This window comes from Natator depressus, chromosome 9 (genome assembly GCF_965152275.1).
Source record: "Natator depressus isolate rNatDep1 chromosome 9, rNatDep2.hap1, whole genome shotgun sequence".
Taxonomy (NCBI): domain Eukaryota; kingdom Metazoa; phylum Chordata; order Testudines; family Cheloniidae; genus Natator; species Natator depressus.
The window spans coordinates 11,260,596-11,287,383 of NC_134242.1; the positions used below are offsets into that span (position 1 = coordinate 11,260,596).

At 43.3% G+C, this 26,788-nt stretch overlaps 1 protein-coding gene across 1 annotated transcript in view; it reads right to left on the bottom strand.

Annotated features, from left to right (window-relative positions):
* USP13 (ubiquitin specific peptidase 13) overlaps window positions 1-26,788 on the bottom strand; it is an 81,553-nt gene that overhangs the window by 21,490 nt on the left and 33,275 nt on the right. The window contains exons 5-12 of the mRNA XM_074963519.1: window positions 23,973-24,115; window positions 23,528-23,712; window positions 15,920-16,014; window positions 13,048-13,235; window positions 10,360-10,431; window positions 10,008-10,101; window positions 3,040-3,165; window positions 1,584-1,737 (exon numbers count right to left, since the gene is read on the bottom strand). Coding sequence (XP_074819620.1) covers window positions 1,584-1,737; window positions 3,040-3,165; window positions 10,008-10,101; window positions 10,360-10,431; window positions 13,048-13,235; window positions 15,920-16,014; window positions 23,528-23,712; window positions 23,973-24,115 — 1,057 coding nt within the window. The remainder of the gene's footprint in view (window positions 1-1,583; window positions 1,738-3,039; window positions 3,166-10,007; window positions 10,102-10,359; window positions 10,432-13,047; window positions 13,236-15,919; window positions 16,015-23,527; window positions 23,713-23,972; window positions 24,116-26,788) is intronic.

The following is a 26,788-nucleotide window of genomic DNA, read 5'->3' on the forward strand; positions in this document are numbered from 1 at the left end:
TGGCCCATACCAGAGCTTCAAGGAGTGAACAAAACAGGGAAATTATGGAGCGATCCACTCCATCTTCCACTCCCGGCATGGGGCTGCATCCCTGACCATCATGGCTAATAGCCATTGATGAACCTATCCTCCATAAACTTATCCAGTCCTTTTTTGAACCCAGTTATACTTCTGGCCATCACAACATCCCATGGCAGTGAGTTTCAAATGTTAGTTGTGCATTATATGAAACAGTACTTCCTCTTCTTTACAATAAACTCGCTGCCTATTAATTTCATCAGGTGATCTTTGGTTTTTTGTATTGTGTGAAAGCATAAATAATACTTCTGTATTCACTTTTTCCACACCATTCCTGATTTTATAGACCACGATCATATCTCCTCTTGATCATCCCTTTCTAAACCAAACAACCTAATATTTTTACTCTCTCCTCATATGGAAACCATTCCATACCCCTTGATCATTTTCATTGCCCTTCTCTGAACCTTTTCCAATTCAAATATATCTTTTTTGAGATCGGGTGACCAGAACTGCATGCAGTATTAAAGCTTTGGGCATACCATGGATCTATATAGTGGCATTATGCTATTTCCTGTCTTATTTTCTATCCCTTTCATAACAGTTCCCAGCATATTGTTAGGTTTTTTGACTGCCGCTGCACATTGAGTGGAAGTTTTCAGAGAACCATCCATGATGATTCCAAGATCTCTTTCTTGAGTGGTAACAGCTAATTTAGACCCCATCATTTTGTACGTAGAGTTGGGATTATGTTTTCCAATGTGCATTACTTTGCATTTATGAACAGTGAATTTCATTTGACATTTTGTTGCCCATTCACCCAGTTTTATGAGATCCTTTGTAATTTTTTGCAGTCATCTTTGGATTTCACCATCTTGCGTAATTTTGTATTGTCTGCAAATTTTGCCTCTTCCCTGTTTACCCCTTTTCCAGATCATTTATGAATATGTTGAACTGCACTGGTCTCAGTACATATCCTTGGGTGACCATGCTATTTACCCATCTACACTGTGGAAACTGAGCATTTATTCCTATCCATTGTTTCCTATCTTTTAACCAGTTACTGATCCATGAGAGGACCTTCCCTCTTATCTCCCGGCTGCTTACTTTGTTTAAAAGCTTTTGCTGTGGGACTTTGTCAAAGGCTTTCTGAAAGAGGAGTCCTCTTCATTTTGCAGCACTTTCCCCATGCTCTGGAAATACTCAGGCAGACCTGGGGCCCTGAGTCTACACATATGCACACCCTGTAGGCATGCAAGACAATTTGGAATGTTGTATTCTTGATCAGCTTCTATGTAGCCCACCACCAACTCAATGTGGATGGGCCACTTATGAAGGTGAATGCGCCTGCTACAGCCCTAGCTAACAGAACTGGGTCTTTTAGCTCAAGTAGTAGATGATCATGTTCCAAGATTCAGAGCTCCCAGGATAGATCCCGGTTGCTGCCAACCAACCCAGGGACATAGTATTATATTAACCCTAGCCCATCCCCTATCAGCCTTCCTTTATTGATTTTAGACAGACAGGACCAACAAGCCAGCCCACCAGCACCCTTTTGACTTTACCTTTGTTCGTTGCTGCCTCCATGGCCAGAGGTAACTGCATGAGATAGTCTACCCTTTCTGTGTATCGGACTTTCCTAGACTGGCAGCACTGTGTGCGTTCTTCCACCAGGAACCGGAAAACATCGCTGGGGTTTTCTGAGCCAATGCGGTTTCTCTGCAGGGAAGATCAGACCTGATCACTAGAGTAGCATCACAGAGCCCAGGGTATGCAAAGTGCTTTACAGACATCAAAAGACACCACCCTTGCCCCAAGGAGCTCACCCCCTAAGGGCCACATGTTAGTCCATGCTGGGAGACCCCTGCATGAGCCTGGAAGTTGCCACTGACATCTGTGAGGAGACACAGATGTCTGCCCACACAGTGTAACTTGCAGAATGGGGGCGTGAATATAGGTGTGCTGCATGGAGTGAAAGGAACAGTAGGGAGCAGGAAGAAGGCAGGTTACAGTAAATATGTTGGGTAGAATGTGCCTTACAGAATCCTTTCAGCAACCAGATTATTACTCTTATGCTCTGAGAACTGCATTGAAACAGCACAAGCCAATTTTAGTTAATTATCCAGCTGGAATGCCACTCAAATACACCTTCTCTTTGCTATGCAAGTGAATGTCTGTTATCAGGCACTCACAGGAAAAGATCTACTCACTACCCCCATAATCAGTGTACACGGTTTGGGACATTGAACAGTATGACACAGATCTGAATAACTTCACACAGAGCGTAACACATGAACAAACACCCTTCATCCTGGGGGGAGGTTATGCTTTAAATTGTAATTGGTTGTCTCCTTTGTAAATTTTCTGGTTAGTCTCTAAGGTGCCACAAGTACTCCTTTTCTTTTTAAAGAAAGTATTAGCATTAGTGCTGACTCTTTTGCATTGCAGAACTGAGCTGCAGCTTAATGGGAGTAACATTTCATACAACAGACACTTTGCTTTCAGTATGGGAATCCATCTTCCCCATAATGATTCAATAACATACAACTGATATTTGTAAGGGAGCTAGACAGGGTGATATATCTGCTCCAGAAGAGGATATAAATATGTGGAATAATAATATCTGCTCCATTTAACATTCACAGTCTTCATAATTATAAATATATTGACAACTTGTACTGTATACTGGGTAGCTGTTGAAAGTGACAGTCATATTTGCTTATAGCACTCATAGCTTGTTTAATGATGCTCAAATGGTATCAACTGAACTAAGCGAGCTGTAGCTCACGAAAGCTTTTGCTCAAATAAATTTGTTAGTCTCTAAGGTGCCACAAGTCCTCCTTTTCTTTTTACACTGGTTTAGAAACTGATTTAGTTAGATCAGTGCAATTCTCATGTAGCCAAGGCCTTAAAGGGTTTGTAAAAAAAAGACGAGATCACATACTGTCCTGTTTCTCTGAAATCTGATCCCCTAACATGTCAAGCAGAGATAAAGAGAAGAAGTAGTGAACACTTTCTCACCTCTGTTAGGTTTATAAGGTGCAGGAAAAACTCCTGTGCATCTTGCTGTCTATTGGAGGAGAATTCTGGGTGCCCTTTGCTTACAAAGGCCTTAAACATTCGAGGAGAAATTCCATTGTGTTGAGGCTAAAAACAAATGAAGAAAGAAATATTTTTGAAAAGCACTTCTGTGCACATTGGTCGGAATTACACACTGGCTCGAACCTTAAAAGTTAGATTTCATAATCAAAGTGCCACAGGAAATAAAGCCATGCCACTGAATCTGATTCTTAAACCACTGCCTAAAAGCTTTGTAAATGCAGCATTCGGATTGACCAGAACAGCAAATGCACCTATACTTACATCTCTGAAAACCAGGAAACAAAGAACTAGGGTGTACATCAGCCGCACCCACCTCTATGTCCCCTAAAGCTGGCAAGAGCTCCTGTGGAGCCACTGTAATTATGCTTCGGCCAGGGCCGCCTTATAATAAGAAGACATGAGGAATAACTAAATTATGTGCTGTGACCAACAGAACTCTCTCATTTATCTGCACACTCCAACTGCCCTTCACTGCACTCAGCACAGCTGCATAGATTGGTGTGGGGAGCGCTTACAACAGTACTTACATGAGACAGCACGCTACATGACAGAAGCAAAGCGCAGGTGTTGTTCCAGAGGGAATCCTGAGGACAAGGGTCCAGAGGTGGGTCCAGAGGTGGTAACAACTGGCAACTCAGGGGTGGTTTGTGCAGAGTAGGCCAAATCTAGGCCAGATGCAGCTAGCTAGTGTTCATTAACCCTGCCCGAAATGTGACTTCACCTTAGTGAGAACATGGTCTGACAGCCTCACCTGCAGCCAGGGCCGGCTCCAGGCACCAGTGTTCCAAGCAGGTGCTTGGGGCGGCAATCTGCAAGGGGTGGCAGTCCGTGTGCCGTTAGGGTGTTTCCGCAGCGGCGGCAAATCGGCGGCAGCTTCTATGTGCAGCCGCCCGCGGTGGCGGCAATTTGGCGCACTGCTTGGGGCGGCAAAAACAGTAGAGCCGGCCCTGCCTGCAGCCTGTGTGCTCTGTCCCTGCAGTCCCCCATATCCTCCGGAAGGGAAGAGTGCTAGGATGTCTGACAAGGGCAAGTTGGGGCCTCACTCAAATTGGGCAGAGTAGAGGATGCAGACTGGGATTAGTGTGAACCTTAACTCTGTAATTCCTGGTTTACAGAGGTTTAAGCACAGGTGCATCCGGCATTCTGGAAGGGAATGAGGCACTGCCCGTCAACCCTAATTCTGTGTTAAAGTTTTTGGACAGTGAATTTCCCTTGTTTTTTGAGGAAGTGGTGGTATTTTGAGGAAATTACGGTAAAGAATAGTGCATGAGTAGGGACCACCTGTGGGCAGGGGGGAAGGGCACAAGGAGGCTTCCTCTCTACCAATTGACCACTAATCCTAGATTGGGCCCCCACGAGGCACAATAATTTTCAAGACAATCCAAGCAAGCATGTGTATTTTAGAGCACTTGGAAAAACTGGCTAGTAAATAAGTAAGTATAGTGGTGCTACCACCCCATTATAATATAGGAGAAGCAGCATGAAATATGACACATTTTTAAAGGAAACTTTCACTCCGAAGGCCCAGTTCTGATCTCAGTGTCACCAGTATAAACAAGGACTAACTCCTTTTAGATCCATGGAGATCTGAACCAGGCCCTCAGTTTACAATGCTTGCTCAGCTGCTGGCAGTACATCAATAATATCATTACACTAAGAGGCTCTTTAAGGGCTTCTGTAAACATCTAGAGACTTAATAGTGCTGGGAATTTCTGAATACTGGGCTGTGCATCATAGTGGTGTCCTCAACTGCCCTGCATCAAAGGAGAAACTATATACCCTGCTTCCTTCTACGACAGAAGGACTTAGAAACAAGCAAACTGTCTGGCCCCAATCAGGCTTGCCCAGATTTTTGGTGCACTGAATTTGGAATTAAGCCCCATTGCCATTTAAATGCAACTTTTATTCAACCATCTGAGTAGCGAGAAGAAAAATGTGCAAATGTGCCGTATGCGCGAGACGAGGATCTCACACACACAGCAAGCCCTTTCCACCAGAGGGAAGCTTGATCACGTTAAGCCAAAAGACAAGATCAGTGGCAAAGTCCCGAATGAAAGATCAGTTGCTGGTGACTCTATAGACTTTGGGCCTCTTTTTTATGTTGACATGGCTCCAAGTAGCCCACTGCTCTTCCTAAACTGCTTTACAGTAGTGGAAAGAAGGTTCTAACCCCACAGAACCAGGAATATTTATAGACTACTGGGCATACTTTCCTCATCAACAGTTGCAAAACAGTTTAGCTAGATATAGAGAGCGGACTGAACCGCTCCAAATCTCACACAAATGCTGTGACAGGCGGCATCCACTGACATCAGTTTATGGCTGGATTCCAAAGACCCGGGATGTTAAAGGCCCATTTGCACTCAGTGAAAAATGCTAATGATTAAAGATGTGAAATTCATGTTACACACACAAAAAACAGACGTTAAGGAAACAGTCTTACAGGTTTGGCCAAAAATCCCTAGGCAATTACACTCATTCATTGCAAATGCCAGAGCAAACACCTTGGAGGGCAAAATGTGCACTAGGTCTACAGTAGCATTAAGCTACAAAATTCCCACCATTGTAATGCCACCAGTGCAGCTCCACCAGAGGGAGCGAGAGTGGGAAACGTCTACCCCACCAATTTTCGAAACAAGGCCAGAGTACAACCAAGAATTAAAACAATAAAAACTGTTTCACTCCTGACACCATGTTAAAAACTGCTTAAACAGGAAGACATTTGAATCTACTAAATTATGGACAATGCATATTCTTTGGTGCCCATGGATGGAGCTCTTTCTATTTAATTAACTGGCAGAGATTAGCCCCAAATGTTACTCTGCAGAAAGCTCTGGATAGTTTATTACAACATTCACAGTAGCAAATGCTGTAGCTAAAGTGGAGATGCAGTTTTCATTCTAATCCCCCTCATCCCATTAAATGTGAAACGTAACACATTACCCTTTGTTTTGTTAAACATACATAGGATATGCAACAAGTTAGTCGCTGTAGACATCTTAACACTGCGGTGTTGTACTTCTTGAAAATTGTGTCCTCCATTTCTCAGTGTTAATGAACCGTTAACGTTAGTTCTTAACTTTTAATAAATGAAAGGCAAGCAAGATTCACCAAAGCTTCTGTAAACCTAGGAATAAACCACTGGCAAAGCAATCATTCAGGAGCAGCATTCATTGAGATATGATTTTAGATTATGCAAACCACAGTTGCAAACCAGAGATTCCACCTTTGTTCAAAATCTGTCTACTGACAAATTCCCTTTTAAATAAGAATATCGGGTAGGGTGAAATTTCTGTAGCATCAGAAAGAAAGTGGGGATGGTGAGGGGTATAATATAGGTAACTACGACAACTGTCACTGTTTCTGTGACAAAAGCATGTCCAGCTTCTGTTAGATCTAAAAATACATCTTGGAATTTATCATAGATGCTTCTTCCAAGAAAGAAAGTTCCCCTCCAGATACAGTATCTTCAGTATCTATTACAAGTTGACCTTTTGTTTCCAAACATCCCACCTTGGTGGGAGGGAGGGTTGGCCTCTGGTTAAATTTCATGTTCTGTATTGGGCTCAGGGTAACAAAGGTTGGCAGGGACACGAATACAAACTAGATCCAAAATTTAACTGCCAAAACAGCGTCAAAGTAAACTGAGGTTATACAGTTGCACAGATATAAACCTCTATAGCATGTGCGTGGCAAGACAGCACTGTATTTTCATGGTAACTAAGAGTTTGCTTCCAGGATACTACAAAGTCACCCCACCAACAGGGATTGCCGGAAGAAAATAGGGGAAGCCTAGAAGCACTAGGATTTGAATTGAAAGAGGGGTGGGGGGAGGCACGGAGAGAAACATGAGTTAATGATACCCCCTGCAGACAGAGGAAAGATGAACTGTGGTCCATGGTTTCGTAAAGTTTAAGGCCAAAAGGAACCACTAGATCAGTGGTTCTCGAACTGTGGGTTGGGACCCCGAAGTTTTAGTGGGGTAGCCAGGGCTGGCCCCAGCCACTCTAAGCCCAAGCCCAAACGCAAGCCCCACCATGGCTTTGGCTTCAGACCTGGTTAGCAGGGCTCAAGTTACAGGCCCCGCCACACCCAGGGATGAAGCCCTTGGGCTTTGGCCCCCCCTCGCCCAGGGTGGTGGAGCTCAGGCTTTGGCTCCCCTGCTCAGAGCAGCAGGCCTCAGGTGGGCTCTTGGTCCCACCTCTTGGGGTTATGTAATAATTTTTGTTGTCAGAAGGGGGTCGCGGTGCAAGGACGTTTGAGAATCCCTGCACTAGAACTTCTAAGCTGACCGCCTGTATAACACAGGCCATTAAAGTTCACCAACGTCCCCATATAGTGAGCCCAATGACTAGTTAGATTAAATGGCTGGGAGCCACAGACTGAGAACAAGAAAGATCAAGGTGCCTCTAATGTCTGAGGCCCCTGTAGTGGCAGGGAACTGATTCGGTGAGATATGCCCAGATGATCCTAGCCCCAGTCTATTGTGGAGAAGCTCCTGGGGAGGAGAGGGAACTTCTCTGCCCAGTGGTCAATGAGGGGCCCAAAAAACAGCGATGCCACATAACGCAAGAGAACATGACGGTTAACATGGGATGGAACTGGAGCCCCAGACATGTGTCTAGCACCCTCTTTCCCCAGATTTGGATACACGTTTCAGAGCTCACACCTTACGTTGTAATGGGCCCAACCAAGAGCCTCACAACTTCGTGCCCCCAACTGAGCCCTGGGAAAGCTGAGATCAAAATCCAAACTTCCCCTCTTGAGCTACCTCTTTAGAACACGGTGTGCAATGCCCCATTTTGCAAGTCCACACCACTTGCAAAGGGCTTCCTCACTCCTGCTGGGAGCACCACCCTTTGGCTGCCCTGGGAATAACTGCTGATGGAACCCCATCCTGGATTCCTCCTTGGCTGTTATAAAGTGTAAGCTGGTGGAATGATTCAGCAAAAAATAACCATAACAGCCAGCCAGGGCCCACCCTAGATAAAAAAATCTATGGCCTGTGTTATGCAGGAGGTCGGCTTCTGGCCTTAAAATCCATGATTCTATGAATCCCTGTGGGTTAGAGTAAAATAATTTAACCATCAGAAAGCAAACAAGCAAATTCCCACAGTTTGGGGGTTCAACCTACCCCCCCTCACAGCTTTGGGCAAGGACCCTGATTTTCCCAAACAGGGAAATTTTCCCAAACAGAGGCATCACTTCAGAAAAATTCAAGTGGGGGGGGGGAGAGGAAGAGGAAGGTTTGCTTTCATAAAGACCCTGTCCAAAGTCAAGGGGGGGATTGTAACAAGATTTGGGGGGCGGCAACTGCACTCCTTGCCCCACAGCAAATGATGTCCCCAAAGTCATTCTCTCTCTTCCACCTCACCAGCTCCCGTAACCCTTCCCTTGAGCACTTGTGCAAGACGAGGTAGGAGATTAGCTGATGCCCCTTATTTACCAGGGACCAGACAGCACCCATGAACCTTGCTCACACAAGAACTGAGCCTAATAGGTCATGTTCAAAAATGACTGATGTGATAAGGATCAACGGATAGTAGGATATACAGGAGGCTTGATAGGCTGCTTGACTGTTGAGTGAATAAAAGCGTAAGGTACCCACTGTTTAAAGAGAAGAGCGTGCAGATAAGTTAATATGGAGGTAGGTGGACGCAGCAATACCAACCTTGGCTGGCTCTGGATATCTGGTAAGCAAACTGAAAAAGGAGCAATGGTTTATGCAGCATTAGAAAAAGATCTGACTTTCATGCCACAAAGGAACGATGCAACAGCAAACCAGAGATTAGAGACAAGGACAATATTGGACTTTCAGGAACTACAAACAAAATGTCTCTACTACTGCAAAATTACTGCCTATGTGGCTCCACTGTTTGCAATAAAAGGTCAGTTCCACACTACGAGTGCTCATTATTATGGATGGATGAGATCCTATGTGAGACAGGCTAGGAAAAAAATCCTTCTCTCCCCTTTTGTCATTTATATATTACGGATGTTTGACTGTAATACACTGTGCCTCTCTATGACTGCCTTTATTTTAGACCCAAACTGATCTCCACTCCACACAAAGCAGCTATCAGTTCTTCTTACTGTAAATGATTTATGTCATAAAATAGATATGGGCCACAATTGTACCGCCTTGAAACTCCAGTGGCAGCAGGATGGAGGGTATTGAAAGCCACCTCTACTCTTGTGTTTCCAGGGTAGAAGACAGCAGACATTTTGTGATCTGACAAGTTTTCCACACCATTAGATATGAACTATGCCCCATCTTAACTCCAGATTAGACAGAGATCTGAACACCATCTCCTAGGCTGGCCCATCACTAATCAGAAGTGGTGAATTATGAAACAGAAGCCATAAAAGTGCATTATTTGCATTATTTACCATAAAGAAGTCAGTCCTACAGAGACAAAAGTCTCCTGTACCATTAAATATTCTTCTGTTCACCATACTGAAACCTATCCCGATGCCACTGAAATCAACAGGAGATTTGCCCTGGATTTCACTGGTGACAAGATCAGGTCCTTTGGGTCATTATCCTTCATTTTGAGCTTTAGCCAGGTTGAGGAGTTCAGTCCCAAATATTTAGGGCTCTCTAAAATAGCCTTCTGTTGTCCCTTTACAAATGTGCACAAGAGTTCATGGCACAGCTGGAGCAGTAGAATATCCTATTAGCAAAAAAAAACCTGGTCCCTTTAAAACTTTGCACAAATAGCTGCTGACTAATAGATTCCTGAGGGGAATCTTGCATATTACACCTTGCTAAACATGCCACATGGGATCAACTGCACCCCCACGCTCTCCAATAGCCAGCACCTGTTCCCTTTTCTCAGGACATCACTTTTACCTAGTTACAAGGCTGCGAATGCTCAGTCAAATACCTTGTGTTCTTCCTTCATCACCTGTTCAATAAGCTCAGATTTCATTGGTGGTTTAGAGTACTGGCCCGAAAGGAGGCCGTGTCCTAATTTAGCCCTGTAGGGAGAAGGGGAAGAAAAACAAACAGAAAGACAAAGATTTTCCTATAGGTTTGGAGAAAAGAAACTGACAATAACTTTAACTCCTTGAAATCTCTTTACTGTCTTCAATTAGCTAGGCTGGAATATATAACTATCATTCCTCCTCCCCTGTCCTTCTCCCCAACCCCTGTCAAGATGCTCTCCTACTATTTACAGCTAGTTTGCTGTAGCATCCTTGGCTCAATATGCTTAATAATAGGAACCTGGCACTTACATCTGCGTGTTGAAATCTTGTGTTGGATCTAGAGGGGAGTAGTCGAATATTCTCGGAAGGTTTCCCACATACCTGGGCAGTAAGAATAAAGGAGAAATGGTCAAAGATTATAGGTGACTTTATCTGGGTCCTTTGCTAAGACGCCTGGATGCCCTAGCAGGTTGTACTGCAGTGATATTTAAGCAAACTTCATCTCTTGGGAGAGTTCTATAGTGACAAGCTTAAGCCACCACCACGATGCAAACAAACAATCCCTCTCTGCTTTAGAAGCTCCTAAGTGGAGGGGAAAAATAGATCAATGGTTAGGGTGCTAGGCTGGGCCTTGGGAGATCTGGATTCCATTCCCTGCTCTGCCACTGACCTCCTGCGTGACTTGAGAGAGTCCTTTAGTCTCTCTGTATCTCAGGTCTCCATCTGTAAAATGGGGATAGTAGCATTGCACTACATCACCAGGTGTTGTGAGGATAAATACATTAAAGATTGTGAGACATTCAACTACAGATATGGGAGCCATATAAGCACCATGGATAGGTTGACAGCAAACTTACGAACCGTAGCACTTACTCTCATCAGAGTACTGCATGGACATTCACTAATTAAGTCTCACAACATCTCTCTGAGATAAGTAACCTCTATGAGACAGTAAGTGATTTGCCCAAGTGCACCAAGTCAGGATTAGAACGAATGAGTTCCTGGCTCCTAATCAATGGCTCTTTAACTGAATTCTGGATGTACATCATACAAATGGTAAGGTCTGCAGTCTGACAAGAAGTTTCTGATGCCCAGTTTCAAAGAGAGAGATAGAGAGACTAATTTGTGCCTTTTCAACAGGCACTGAAGAGTATGTGAGTCCATTCAGTGCTCCCACAGTGTGCAGAGCTTGGCAGTTTTCATCAGAACACAACGAAGATCTGCCAGAGATGTACAGCCACATTGAAAGAATATGTCCAAGTTAAGCCTGGTATGTCTTCCGTCATTAAAAATCTTCACTATGTCAGTGATGCCAAACGCTCCAGACAGGTCCGACAATCATGCTGCTGAAAGCAGCCGCACTTGGCAAAGTCAATCAGGATATTACATTTAAAACTGAGTCAGGGAAGTTGGCACCAGGGTCCGGCAGTGAAGGAATTAATGAATCTGCAGACACCACTCCATATGGGTAAGTAAATAAATAAAAACAAATTCCATGTTCCCCCCGCCTTTTTTTCCAGAAGGCAAGGGCTACATGAAAATCTAGGAAGATGTCCAAGATCTGAGAGTGTCACTTTCAAGACATACACTACTTCCGTTGGCATATAAAGGAACATGCCGAGTTTTATCTTCAACTATGTGCAATTCTCCACGAACAACTATAAACAGCTGTTCACCTGGGAATACTGAGTGCTCAACTTTGACTGTCAAGAAAAACTCTGAGATATAAAATAAGAAAGAGAAATTTCCTAAATGAACTGAAAACAGCAGCATTTGTTTCTCACTCAGCAAAAGAAAGTAACTAAACAAACAACCCACTTGCAAAGCTGAGATTTTTATCAAGAAACAGCTTTGGCTGGTAAGATATGTATCTCCCTTTTAAGCCGTCTACACACAAAAGTTGTACTAGTTTAACTAGTGATGTAGTTATACTGGTATAACATTCTGAGTGTGGACACAGTTATACTGGTATAAATGTGCTTACACTAGTATAGCTTAGGCTGTGTCTACATTGCACAGCTCACAGTGGCACAGCTGTGCTGCTCGTAGTGTAGCTACGTAGTGTAGCTACGTAGTGTACACGTAGTGTAGCCGCTCTTTGTCAGCAGGAGAGAACTCTCCCGGCGACAAAATAAAACCACCTCCAATGAGGGGCAGTAGCTTTGTTGGCAGGAGAGTGTCTTCCACTGACAAAGCGCTGTCCAGACTGGCGCTTTTCATTGGTAAAAGTTTTGTTGGTCAGGGGTGTGTATTTTTCACACCCCTGACCAACAAAAGTTTTACTGACGAAAGTGCAGTGTAGACATAGTTTACTCCCGTGCAGGAAAGGAAATAAGTTACATCCATAAAGTTACACCTTTATGTAACTGCTTCCATACTAGGGATTGTACTGATCTAATTATATTGGGGGACAAAAATCACATGCCTGACATAGTTATACTACTGTGCCTCTAAAGGAAGGATAGTCCAGTGGTTAAGGCACTAGCATAGGACTTGAGAGACCTAGGTTCAATTCCCCGCTTTGCCACAGGCTTCCTCTGTGATCCTGAGCAAGTCACTTAGCCTCAGGGAAGACCCAGTGCCTAAGTTCCCTATCTGTAAAATGGGGATAACAGCACTTCCTTCCCTCACAAAGGTGTTGAGAGAATGAATACATTAAAGATGGTAAAGCACTTTGATACTAGGGGGGATGGGAGCCCATTCAAGTACCACAGATAAATAGATGCCAGTACAGAAACTGTATGCAGAGCAGGCTGAAGTTCATGAGCCAGGGACCAATCCTACATCAATGAAGTCAAAAGCGATTTTGACTTCAAAAGCAGTAGGAGTCTTGGACCTCTTCCTCCCTAGTCTGTAAACACTCTCTGTCAAGCCATTGAAAAAGCTGGAAGACAGCCATTTACAAGAAGAGTTACACACTGAAATACTATATGGATTACATAAATAATAGATTTGTGACATCAGAGCCTGCGCAAAGGACTGCTGAGAATTACTTACGCTCGCTGAAACTCTGGGATGCTGAAAATGGCCTGCATGACAGCACTGAGGTAGCAGCTATTTCCCAGGTTCTTCATGCCAGTGTATCCTGGGCCATACATGGGCTTTAGCTTCACACCAGATTCCTGAATCACTTCCCACTCAGAGACTCTTGGTTTTATGTTGTTATCTCTTAGGCCGTTCTCTGTCTGAATGCAAAGGAGTTTGGTTTGTTTTTTTAAATATATCTGCAATTATGATGCATTAATTACAAACCAACTTAGTTGTCCATGTTATAATGTGGAATAACCAACTCAAAATGAAAGTAAACAAGTTCCAACCCAAGGGAAGAACATTCAGAATCAAAACACCAACAGCTTCTTGCTATTGCAATACACTGGCTAAGTATGTGTGAACATCTCTTCCTCCAGACGCTGGTCCCAGTGAATACAACTGCCTGCTCCTCAGTCACAACTAAAATAGTGCTCCTTTAGCTCAAATGTGAGAGACCTCAGCTGGTGATGGTGAAGGTTCTCTTGCTCACACCTCTGGTGTCTCTACATTTGCAGCCACCATTCACAATACCATTATATATTATTAGCAGTAGATCACCAGTGTGTTAGGCATTTTACTGGCAGCTCTGAAGGCAAGGGGTAAAATTCTGGACCCACTAAAGTCAATGGGAGTTTTGTCACTGGGTGAAATCCAGGTCCCACTGAAGTCAAAATTTTCATGTGTCCTCAGTAAAATAGGCATTTTCCATTACTAAAAGTGATGATTAAAATAAACTAGTTTCTACACCAATATTAACAGCATATTTTGATAATTAGAACTGAGAGAACTTTTCAAAAGTGAACTTTAATTTTTTACTGTTATTTTTGCAGTTTACTGTTTGCTTTCTCTCAGCTCAGACAATGAAAACAGACTGTGAACAAAAGTGAAACTGACTAGTCAGCTTCAGACCCATTTCATTTTCAGGTTCTCATTCATTGACACAAGCCTGCACCTACCTCTTATATAGCACTTTTCATTCATAGAGCTCTAAGTGCTTTACAAATGAGGTTGGTATCATTATCCCCATTTTACATATGGTGAAAGTGAGGCTCAAAGAGGGGAAGTGACTTGCCCAAGGTCACCCAGCAGGTCAGTAGCAAAGCCATGAATAGAATGTAATTCTCCCAAGTCCCAATCCAGTGCTCTATCCTTTAGGCTATACAATACTGCCTCCAAGGCTGAAGGTAAATATACACACACATACACATACACACACAACACCTAAATTTGGGGCCAAATTTTACCAAACTTCCCTTTAATTATTTTTTTATTTGATTGTTAGCTACTTGCTCCACTTATCTTTGGTGGATTTTGACTTTTTACTCTTAAAAAAAATCCTGTTGTACATTTAAATGTATTTGTGAAATTAAAAAATTTACTCGCCATAATTAAAAAATCTCAATATTCTTCTCTCTTTTATTTAGAGGATTTTCTTATTTTTGTGGGTAGTGACACACTAACCTCCGAAAGTTAAGCATGGAAACTCCAGACAAGGAAGGAATCCTATTGGAAGGTAATTTTCAGCTCCTGAAACCATAGGGGGTATGTCTACACAGCACACTAAGCCTGGGCTCTGACTCAGGTTTGAATTCAACCCCCCATTTCTGTCCACACACAAATCAGTCTGACTGGCGTCCTAAAACCCTGGTAGGGGGTTGGTTCCAAGACTGAGTCCTGCTGTGATTTGGGTCCAAGCCCTGTCATTTTGCAGTGTGGACGCAGCTCAAGCTGCAGGTCCAAGTCAGGTCTGTTTAATGCAGCATGGCCACATTAGCATGTCTGAGAGACCCAGTTCCAGCAACTGTAAACACATACAAACAGGGAAAGGAGTGCCTACGAAGGAGTACTACAGAAAGGGATCTCGGGGTGACAGTGGATCACAAGCTAAATATGATTCAACAGTGTAAGATTGTTGCAAAAACAGCAAACATTATTCTGGTATGTATTATCAGGAATGTTATAACCAAGACACCAGAAGCAATTCTTCCACTCTACTCCGTGCTGATTACACCCTAACTGGAGTATTGTGTCCAGTTCTGGGCGCCACATTTCAGGAAAGATGTGGACAAATTGGAGAAAGTCCAGAGAAGAGCAAAACAATTATTAAAGGTCTAGAAAACATGACCGATGAGGGAAGGCTGAAAAAATTGCGATTGTTTATTCTGTAGAAGAGAAGACAGAGGGGGCATGATAACAGTTTTCAAGTACATAAAAGGTTGTTACGAGGAGGAGGGGAAAAAATTGTTCTTCTTAACATCTGAGGATAGGACGAGAAGCATTGGACTTAAATTGCAGCAAGGGTGGTTTAGGTTGGACATTAGGAAAAACTTCCTGTCAGGGTGGTTAAGCACTGAAATAAATTGCCTAGAGAGATTATGGAGTCTCCATCATTGGAGATTTTTAAGAGCAGATTAGACAAACGCCTGTCAGGGATGGTCTAGATAATACTTAGTCCTGCCATGAGTGCAGGGGACTGGACTAGATGACCTCTCGAGGTGCTCTCCAGTTCTGTGATTCTGTGATTCTATGGCTGAGAGACCCAGGTCCAGCAATTGTAAACCCAGCTTTACAATGCAGTGTGAACGTTCAAATGCAGGCTTGGGAACAGTCCACAAGCCTGGGTCCCACAGTCCCGAGTTAACAATGCAGTGTAGACATACTGATTTAGAGCCCAGAGAATCAACATGTACTAGCTGGCAGTATTCTTCACCAAGCTAAATACAATCATTACAATCTCAGGCAGTTAGCTTTAGGAATCAGATTTTATTTTGCACTGATAAATTATTTTTTCCTGGTTAGAAGAATGTGAGAGACTCTAAATAAAAGATGAGTTTCCTACCACATGCATCTGGAGCATATCAATTCCAAAGTGCGCCAAGTGTTTTGCTATATGTGGATCTAAAACTGCATCCTCTTCATCAAAAGAATAGACATCTACAAAACAGAGAGAAGCAAATGTGATGATGCAAAGAATGTTACCTATTGGCTTTACTTAGGAAAGGCAACAAAACATTCTAAGAATGGTACCACCTATACAGACTGGGCTATTGGTAGTACCACCATTTATGTATGACCTGCAAAAGTATATACAGAGTTATACAGGTTGGAAGGTCTCTTACCCTCCACAATACAATCACATTATTAAGTGTTCTTAAAACAAAGTTTATATTTTCATAGAATTAAAAGTTTCCTAAAAAATAAGAGTTTACTGTGATTTCGAAAGAAAAGCAATACAAACGTGAGGTGTACTAAATGCAAGAAGCAAAAACACACACAAACATCAGTTATGCAGCAAATTTACATTTTCAACATAAGAGATTCTTTTCAAATTGTGTGATCATTTGAAACTCTGTGAACCTGTATATATGCATGTGCAGACATTAGATACAGACAGACAGAGGCACTAGAACTGTGGACATATTGACTACTAATGATATTACATCAGTCAGCAATTGCTGCTAAAGGCACAAGGAGAACCTCTTTGCTCTTATTCCTGTTGTGGTGCAGGAATGATCAAGGAGCATAGAGAAATCCATCCAATGACAAACAAAGGTAAACATTTTAGTAATAATAACCCAGGAGGGCCTCAGAAAATCATCATTATGCTTGAGAAAGGAAGGACTGTCCAGTGGTTAGGGCACTAGCCTAGGATGTGAGAAACCTGGGTTCAAACTCCAGCTCTGCTACAGACTATCTGTGTGGACTTGTGCAAGTCACTTAATCACTCTATACCTCAGTTCTCCCTATGGATAATAGCAGTGCCCTTCCTCACATGAGTGTCAATGAGGCTACATATTAGAACAACTTACTATGGGTCATGATGGCTCCATCACTGACAATTTTTTAACTTAAGATTGGATGTTTTTCTACAACATATGCTCTAGGATTTATTTTGGGGGACATGCTCAGACACTAGATGATCATAGCGGTCCCTTTTGGCTATGAATCTATAAATCTGTAAGACTGTGAGATAATGGGGGGCCACAGAAATATCTTAGATACTTCCAGGTTTAGTGAGACCTACATTACTTAAATGTCTGCCAACACAATTCCTATCCTTAACAGCATAGATCACATCTGGTTCATAGAACTTGTTATAAACAGATCTATGAAATATCTCCCATAATAGGAATAAAACATTCCAACCTGCATTTCTGGGTTGTTATATCAGTTCCCTGGTGGATGAAGATTGTTGGATGTCAGGCTTGGGACTGATATGACACACCTAAGGTGTGCTATGCTATTATGGAATGCCAGATTTATATAAACCCATATACCATACTGGTAAAAATTGCATGAGCCTGATCACAAGACTGCATTAGTTCTCAAAATAATTGATTGCAGGATACCAGTGTAAGAATGTGTGACAGAGAAAATTCACACTTAAAATGCCAAAATGTGCTTTTTACACACATGGCAAGCAATCTTCGTTTTACTTTAGAGAATACCCATAGTAAGAATATTAGTTTTAATGTATAAAGCTCCATCAAACCCTCTAAAGAACCATTCAGCAATAACTAAAGCGAGACTGAATAGGATAACTACTAAAAAACTAGTAAGAACATTGGACCAAGATTCCTTGATCAGACAAAACTTGGGAGGTGGGAGACCTAGGTTCAAATCCCTGCTCTGCCACAGACTGACGATGTGACTTTGGGCAAGAGTCACTTAACTTCTCTATGCCTTGGGCATGTCTACATGGGAAAGTTTTACCAGTTAACTTGATGTACTTATGTAGATATCACTCACCTCGTGGACACTTATGCTGGAATAAGGGTTATTCTGGTGTAACTATATTGGTTTAAATTCACACCTTTGCTCATAGCTTTCCCGCAAAGATGAGCCTCATTTCCACTAAAAGTCAGGTACTTTATGGACCCCATCTCTGCAGTATCTAAGATAGACAGAGAGTCCCTAATGCTTTGTTTTTCTGTAACTGTTTGGGCTTCCTGGGCTCTGAACAGGAATCTCCTTTGCCGACCCCCTGGCCCCCACACAAAAACAGGTGCAGCAGGGAAATCCATGGTCCAGGCATGCTAGTGTGGGTCATGTGGGCTTGAGTCTGCCCTGGCAGGGTGAGAACACTGTGCTCGTTTGTTATCTCAGGACAGAGCTCGAGCTGACAGGGGAAGCACTGTTTCTCCAGTGACAATATTTTCCCAAGGAAATGGAGTTTAATAAATCTGAGGAGAGGACAGAAAGTAAGGGAAGGTCCCACTGTTCAGTATTTACCAGGCGAGCCCGTCAAGGAGTTCAGTACAGTGCAGATTTTGTCTTTCTGAAAAAGTAAATGATGTTTGCAGGACACACTGATGAGACACACTGCAGCCAGCAGCCCCCTCATCATCTCTCTCTCCTGCCCCAAGCAAGAGGCCAATTTGCCCTTTCCCCAGCTCTCCCCAGAACCTTACAGGACCCAGCACAGTTCCCTGGCCCTTCTTTACACCCAACCAGCAGAATACCCCCTGCCCTCCACTGACAGCCTCATGCTTGCCAGATCCCTGCCTGAGGGAGGGGCAGGAACCAGCTGCAGGGAGAGAGAGGACCTGTTAGGTGCACAAGTTAGGGGAGATGCCAGCACAGGGGAAGGCAGTTCAGGACAGGTGTACCCCTTCCCAAGAGTCCTCAGCGTGCCTCATCTCCTAGCAGCTAGAGATCTTCTCCCCTCGTCAGCAAAGAGTCAGCTGGCAACTTGAATGAAACTGTAGCAACTGGTCAGCCCCCCAAGAGTTTAGATACCTGGGTCCTGGTCCTGTGTTGACCTCATTGCAACTATTTCCTTCGTGCTGGGGATCAGCCAGTAACCTAAGAGTTAATGCAGCTTTTAAAAAGGTTAGTCAAGTTACTGGCCTGTTAAGCCTCCTGAGCCAGGGAGTGGCCCTTAAGTTACGCTGGCTGATTAGTCCAGCATTCCCTCCATTAACGTTAGTCATGGGTGACCCTGCTGGTATTTGTGTGGCTTTAGCATGTCCCTCTGCCGGAATTCCATTGTGAGAGTGTTAGCGTCCCAGAAGACATTCTGTGTTCATCCATATACAGGAGCTCACAACATTCCCATACTCTTATGGTTAAGTCATGAGCAGCCAAACAGACTGTAAAGTTCAGAATGCTTCTCAGAGTGAAATTACACACACACATCTAGGGTGACTGCCTTTATCAACATGGAAGCGGGGAGTTTATTTTCCCTAGTTCAGACAATTTTTTTGTGATCGAGAGAGAGTTGTTACCTGAAACCACAGCTCAGCAGAATAGTACAAATGGAACCTGGACACGTGAGCCATTAATCTTTGCTCAATCCCAGCTCTCGTTTCATGGGTTCAACACCTTCAACTGTGCAGCTAAATATACTACAAAATATCACGGTGACTTTTAGAGAAGAGAGGAAGAAGAGGAGAGAGAAGGAATTCATTTATTCAAAATCAAGGGCAGCAAATCCCAGACCAGGGAGAAGAGGGCCCCTGTGGCCAAGTCTGAAGCACATTGGTATAGCAGATCACAGTCGATTCAGAGCAGAGGTGGGTCAGAAAAGAAACAATTATGGTGGCAAGGAAAAGCGAGGCTCACAGCGGTGGGAAATGGTGGAGGGGAGTGGAAGGAAAGATATCCTGATGATCCCCACAGAAACACTAGAAACAAGAGAAGATAAGAAAAATTTATTTAGCTGCAGATGCAGCACTCCATTCCATGGTAAAGTGTAAGAGGCGCAGGGTGCAGGACTCTCTGTTTGACCCTAGAGAGCTGGCTGCATAGGGAGGCCCTAGAGAACTGCATGACAGAGACAGCCAATGCAAAGGATACATGAAGCAGCTCATTCAACATCTGTGTCTGTGGTAAACAGGGCATGCTGCTTTCAGCCATTACTACCTCTAGCCCTGCAGCCAGTTTAAAAGATGTGGCACCAGGGTGGAGAAAAATGGGACACAACTATATTGTTATGAGAGCTGAAAGAGGGGGCAGAATCTGTCCCACAGTACAGGAATTTGAAAGGCATAGACAAACAGGCATCTGGGAATGTACTGCATTTGAGGCCCTTGGCAGGGAATCAGAAGACTTGGGTTCAATTCCTGGCTCAGCCACAGATCTGCCATCTGACCTTGGGCTGTAAAGTGAGGTGATACCACCCGTTTTGTGGGTGTCTCATGCAATTCGTTGCTATTTGTACAGTGCTTTGAAATCACCAGAAGACACTATGGGTTCAGTTGTGAGACCTCCTGTGCATCCATGCAGCAGGAGAATAATAGCATGCAAGGAGCATGTGCTACCTGCATCATTGGAGCCTGCAGGGAAGGAGGAGGGGAAATGGACCACCCCAGGGCTACTACTCTCATCCTGGGGAGGTGGGCAGGGAGTGGGTAGAGCCTTGGCACACCTGTGCTGGTGCAAAGGGGAAGCAATCTGTGCCAGCAAAAGGGCTGATAGATTACTCCCTCCCTGGAACAAGGTGGGGCAATGCATCTACATGCTGTCCCCTACTCAGGCTGGATTGTAGGGTTACAGTCCAGCCCTATAGAAATTATTACATTTACCGCTGTCATTTGTATATAAAGAGAAGTGTTTTATTAATAAGTGAGCAAGTGGGGAGGGAGAGAATCTTTTCTGAAGGGAAGCCAGAGCTGACTTCAGACAGATCAGGAACAAAGACCCATGCAGAACAGCTGCTGCTCCTCATTCAGAGAGGAAGGATGACAGTCTGCCCTTTGTTATCAGAGAGGCCACAGAGAGGAGGGATGATAGGATGAGGGCGGAAGGACAAGAGCAACAGGAAACTCGTATTGTTGCTTAAAGAGCACCGACAACCAGTGACAAACATTCTCTTTAGAGACTCTTTTGCAGACAGAGTAGAATCCTGCTATGGGGATAGGTCAAGACCAATGTCTACATTCATGTTGTTAAAACACTAAACTTCCAAGATCAGACATGCACAAGGAATCAAATTCTCCATCTGGGAATGGGGGAGTGAATTTTGCTAGGTATTCTAATACAACAGCAGGTTCAATCAGGCACTCCCGCGGGCTGTAGTGTCCTTTCCCTGCAGCTGAGTGGTATTCAAGCGTGGAAAATTCTTTCCCTCATTTGATGGAATCAAGGAAAAGCTGATCATTTAAATGTAAGGTAAATGTCTTACAACCAAATCCTCACTGATGTGGATTACAAATACAAGGGGCAAATACATCAGCTTTTTACAGGAAATGGCTTTTGGAAAGTCATTTTTCATCCATACAGCCATGAACAGTAAAAACCAAATTCTAGTGCATAATCATATTCTTTGTTCATACTTCCTCCTGACAGTTGTATGAAAACAGAATCTCTTTGCTTAGGAATTTCGGCTCTTCATGCTTCTATCCCCTGTCTAATCCCCACAGATTATCCCCCATAATCCTCTCCACAGCAACACAGTGGAATGTCAGAGGATACTTGAACACTACCACTTATATAGCTCCTTTCCTGGGAGGATCTTGAAGCACTGTACAAAAATTAACAAGCATCACATCAGGTCTGCGGGCTAGATGATTATTCATTAGTATGAATAAAAAGTTATGGGATCAATGCAGGAATCACTGGATGAAATTCTATGTCCTGCGCTAGGCAGGGGTCAGACCAGACGATCATAATGGTTCCTTCTGACCTTATAATCTAGTAAACCTCTAAACAAAGATCCTGTTTTCATCAAGTTTCCCCAGCAGTAAAAACACATCTAGGAAATGCAAGAAGAAAAGATGCAAAACTAGAGTTCTCTTCAAACAGAATTTTTTCCAAGGTTCACAGATTCTTAGGTTTTCCTTTTCATTTCAAGCAAACCAAGTTTCCAGTATACTTAAATCATATGTATTATAAATCAATCCTGCATCTTACTAGGGAACATTTACAATTATACAAAAAATTATACAATTTTTAAGAAACTGTAACAAATTTGTTCCTTAAACCTACTGCTATCCAATATGAAAAATTATGTTAGTCACCACATAGAGGGACACAAATGGCAATACACTGTGTACCTTCCATTCTTCAAGAGCCTGTTTCCTTCTCTCCCAATACACATATATTTGTGTCTCAATTTACTATGGAGAGTACATTTATAGGATATTTCCTACCCACATTTAGGCTATATACAGGCTCTAAAAGAGCATTGTCATAAATATAAAGGGAAGGGTAAACCCCTTTAAAATCCCTCCTGGCCAGAGGAAATCTCCTCTCACCTGTAAAGGGTTAAGAAGCTAAAGGTAACCTCGCTGGCACCTGACCAAAATGACCAATGAGGAGACAAGATACTTTCAAAAGCTGGGAGGAGGGAGAGAAACAAAGGGGGTATGTGTGTCTGTCTACATTCTGTCTTTGCTGGAGATAGACCAGGAATGAAGCCTTAGAACTTTTAGTAAGTAATCTAGCTAGGTATGTGTTAGATTATGATTTCTTTAAATGGCTGAGAAAAGAATTGTGCTGAATAGAATAACTATTTCTGTCTGTGTATCTTTTTTGTAACTTAAGGTTTTTGCCTAGAGGGGTTCTCTATGTTTTGAATCTAATTACCCTGTAAGGTATTTACCATCCTGACTTTACTTTTTTTTTATTATTTCTATTTACTTCTATTTCTATTAAAAGTCTTTTTGTAAGAAAACTGAATGCTTTTTCATTGTTCTCAGATCCAAGGGTTTGGGTCTGTGGTCACCTATGCAAATTGGTGAGGCTTTTTATCCAACATTTCCCTGAAAAGGGGGGGTGCAAGTGTTGGGAGGATCCAAGGGTCTGGGTCTGTAGTCACCTAGGCAAATTGGTGAGGCTTTTTACCAAACCTTGTCCAGGAAGTGGGGTGCAAGGTTTTGGGAAGTATTTTGGGGGGAAAGACGTGTCCAAACAGCTCTTCCCCAGTAACCAGTATTTGTTTGGTGGTGGTAGCGGCCAATCCAAGGACAAAAGGGTGGAATATTTTGTACCTTGGGGAAGTTTTGACCTAAGCTGATAAAGATAAGCTTAGGAGGTTTTTCATGCAGGTCCCCACATCTGTACCCTAGAGTTCAGAGTGGCGGAGGAACCTTGACAAGCATAAAGATGTAAAGCCACAAATCAACATACAATATGTGTTCCCACATATATATCTCACTCATTCTAGTTCTGGTCCAATTCACACAAGCTAACAGCTGAGCTAACACTTTCTGTCAAGAAACATAAGCACAGAAAAGCTGTCAGACATGGAAATCAGCGCAACATAACACAAGACTTGGCTATTCCAGCTCATGTAAATTGGTGATGCACCAATAAAGCTATGTGAATTTACACCAGTTGAGGATCTGCCCCATGAAATCTGCACCTCTCACAGCTGCTCCAAAATGTGTGATGTGTACAGAGGTTTATTAACAAATACAGCTATTCTGGGCTATAAAAGAGGCTGTGATGTATGTTGTATATTTTGGTTTCTTTGCAGCTGAGCACAAATCACCTGGCAACTAACCTGCACCATCGGGAGTGATGGTTCCCAGCTTCACTGCTAAGGGATAGCCCATCTCTTTGTAGTGTTCCAGTGCATGTCCGTTTCCCCCACTGCCATCGAAGAACCATTTCCCGCACAGCACCGAGCCGTCCGTCAGGTTCAGCCAGAGGTTCTCCCGCAGGTCACACTTCGAGCACTTCCAGCCACTGAAAGTAAAGCAAAAGAAAGTGATCAGTGCTACAACCCAAAATGCTGACGTTTGAGTCCATAAACAAAAGCCCACCATCTACCAACATGGAGTACAAGGGAGTCTCACAGCTGGGTCATTTGGCTTAGGACCAGCTTCTTGCGTTGCCCACATGGACCTCCAAAGTCACAAAACACAGGCAGCCCCTGCAGTGAGCCTTTTTCTGAAGTGCGCTGGTCACCAAACAAACAAACAAACAAACAAACCCTGGCGCCCTACCTGGGGGGAATCCTAACGCCGTTGTCTATCTGTACAAGCGTTTTGGCGTGTTTGGATACTTGTAGCTCTTCTTCCCATGAGTCCGGGTCCTGCTTTCGGTAGGGAGATTTTGAACTGAGGACTGCATCACAAGCTATTGTTACCTGTAAAATGAAGCCAAATAAAGCAGGGAGGTCAAACTCAAAAAATAACCCATCTGACAGTTCTTAGAAGGCAAAACTGAAAAGCCTCTGTCAAAGGGGCGCTAGCTACCATTGAAAGTCACAGGGAGTAAGGCACCTAGCTGCCTTTTGTGCCTTTGAAAGTCTCCCCCTTTGTAAATAAACTCTCTTCATGTTCCCAAGCCACTAAATAGACCAAGGCACATTCTACCCTCAGTTGCATCTGTGCAGCCCCAGTAAAGTCCATCAGCTGGGTATGACTGAAGGCAGAATCAGGACCTCTATGTTCTGGCTCAAAAAATAACAAATACGTTTCCAGTTGAAAAGGATATTTGGAAAAACAAGCAAAAGTCTCCTTTATTTCCCAAGGGAAAAAATCTTGATGGTTCTTTGTTTCCCTTGAAAGAACTGAGTGGGCCATTGTCCGGAGAGGGCTAATGCTAGCTGGGTGTTAGAGCTGGTAGCAACAAACCTAAAGGAACTCAGAGTCAATGTTCATGCCCAGTTCAAGGATCTGGCTAGAACTAAGGACCCGAATCAGCAAGATATTGAAGCAAATGCATAACATGACATCAATATGCACACAAGTTCTTTGCAGAATGACAGCCATTACCATCATTACTGTAGCAGGTCAGGTTTCAGAGTAGCAGCCGAGTTAGTCTGTATTCGCAAAAAGAAGAGGAGTACTTGTGGCACCTTAGAGACTAACCAATTTATTTGAGCATAAGCTTTCGTGAGCTAGCGCTCACTTCATCGGATGCATCAATAAATTGCTCAAATAAATTGGCTAGTCTCTAAGGTGCCACAAGTACTCCTCTTCTTTTTATAGCAGGTCAGGGACCATAATAAAATATGCTGCTTTAAAAATAAACAGTGTGTTTTCTCTGCAACAGTTGATATCAGGACATTTTCTTATACTCTCTAAACTAGCTAAGGTGCTTGCAAGCTGTCAACTCTTACCCCTATATACACAGCATACCCGTGTAGTGTGGGTTTTTTAATGAGTTTACACATCGCATAAGAATGCTTTCCTTTAACCCGTAACTCCACAGGTTTCTCCATAAAGACACACTGTGAAATAGCTTAGAGCCCAAATGTAGATTGCGTATCCTTTTCTTTTAAAACACAAACCCGAATATCAAGAGAAATGCTTTTAAATTTTGCTTTTTTATTTTAATGAAACCAGTTTGCTTCGATTTTAAACATTTCCATGCAGAGTTTGTAACCCAACCATTGCAGCAGCATTGTGATAACTTATAGGAACCAGAAAGTGAAACTCACAAGTCTGGTTTCATTGTCCCACACAGAGGCATACAAAAGACAAACCAACAGCATTAACTTCGAAGTGTAAATTAAATTATTATAACTGAAAGAATACCTAATACATTATCTAAGGAATTATTAATAACATGTGTAAGAACATGTGGGTTTTTGTAAATAAATATTTGATTTTTTGCCTGTGGCAACCCTTGAGCCAAGCTAATAAAAACAGATTATCTTCCAATTTATGTGTTACATTCTTAGGCCCCAATCCAATAGAACTACTCAAGTGATTAAAGTTCAGCAGGTGGGTAAGTGTTTGCAGGTTTGTGGCTTTTCTTTGGCCCAAACTTTCCGAGGTGGCCTCTGATTTTGGGTACCCATCTTGAGACATCTTGTTCCTGATTTTCAGAAGTGCTGAGCACCCACAACATCAACTGAAGTCAATGGGAACTGGGGTTTCTCAGTCTCTGAATATATTAAGCCCTTTGATGCCTCAAATAGTGTATCCAAAACCGAGTGTCCTTTAGAAAACATGGGCCTTCTTTTGATAGTGCAGATAACAGAACAAAAATGCAGAAACAGATGCAGCAGTCAATTCTCAACATGACTCAGTACTTCTGTACAAAGCACTGCCAAGCCTCACATCTGCTGCAGGGGAATTCCCAAGCCTTCAATCCCCATCACCTGTTTGCAGCTTCCTTAAACTCTCTTTTCTCTCCACTTGGGATGGCCAGAATCTCCCTCCTCCCTCCCTAAACACCCTCCACCTTCTCCCCATCACTGGTGCCAAGTTCTGTAGCATGTTCTAATCCCTCAGTTTGCTTCAGCAACCCAACCACCACCTGCCTTCACTGACCCACACACTCACCTCCCACTTCCTCTCTCAATACCAGCAGGCCTTCTGTCCCCCTGCCTCAGCAATCAGACCCCTGACCTCCCCAACTACCACCTCAGCCCCCATCTCCTCCAACTTCACTGAATGCTTATCTACACATGTAGACTCTGTTGCTCCTCCAGCTTCATCCTGCTGCCTCCGCTTTCCATACCACTCAACCTGTACTCTCTGAAGTCTCTAGCAACCGCATCCTGGCCAGATCTCAGGGTCTCATCACCAGGTTCATCCTCTCTGCTGCTTTGGACTGTCCCATACACTCCTTTTCAACATTTTTGCCTCCCCGGGTTTTTGCCCCTCTCCAGTCCAACAAGACAGCTGTTAAGATCCTCTTCCTTGCCCATCATCATCTAACCTCACCCCTCACCGGCTCCCCTTCTCCATCTCAAAGTTCAAGATTCTCGCTCTTGCATGCAAGACCCTGCATAACTCTGCCATCTGTTCTTAACTGCCCTGGCCTCTTTTGCTTCACCCCTCTCTAACCTCCTCAACACTGTCAA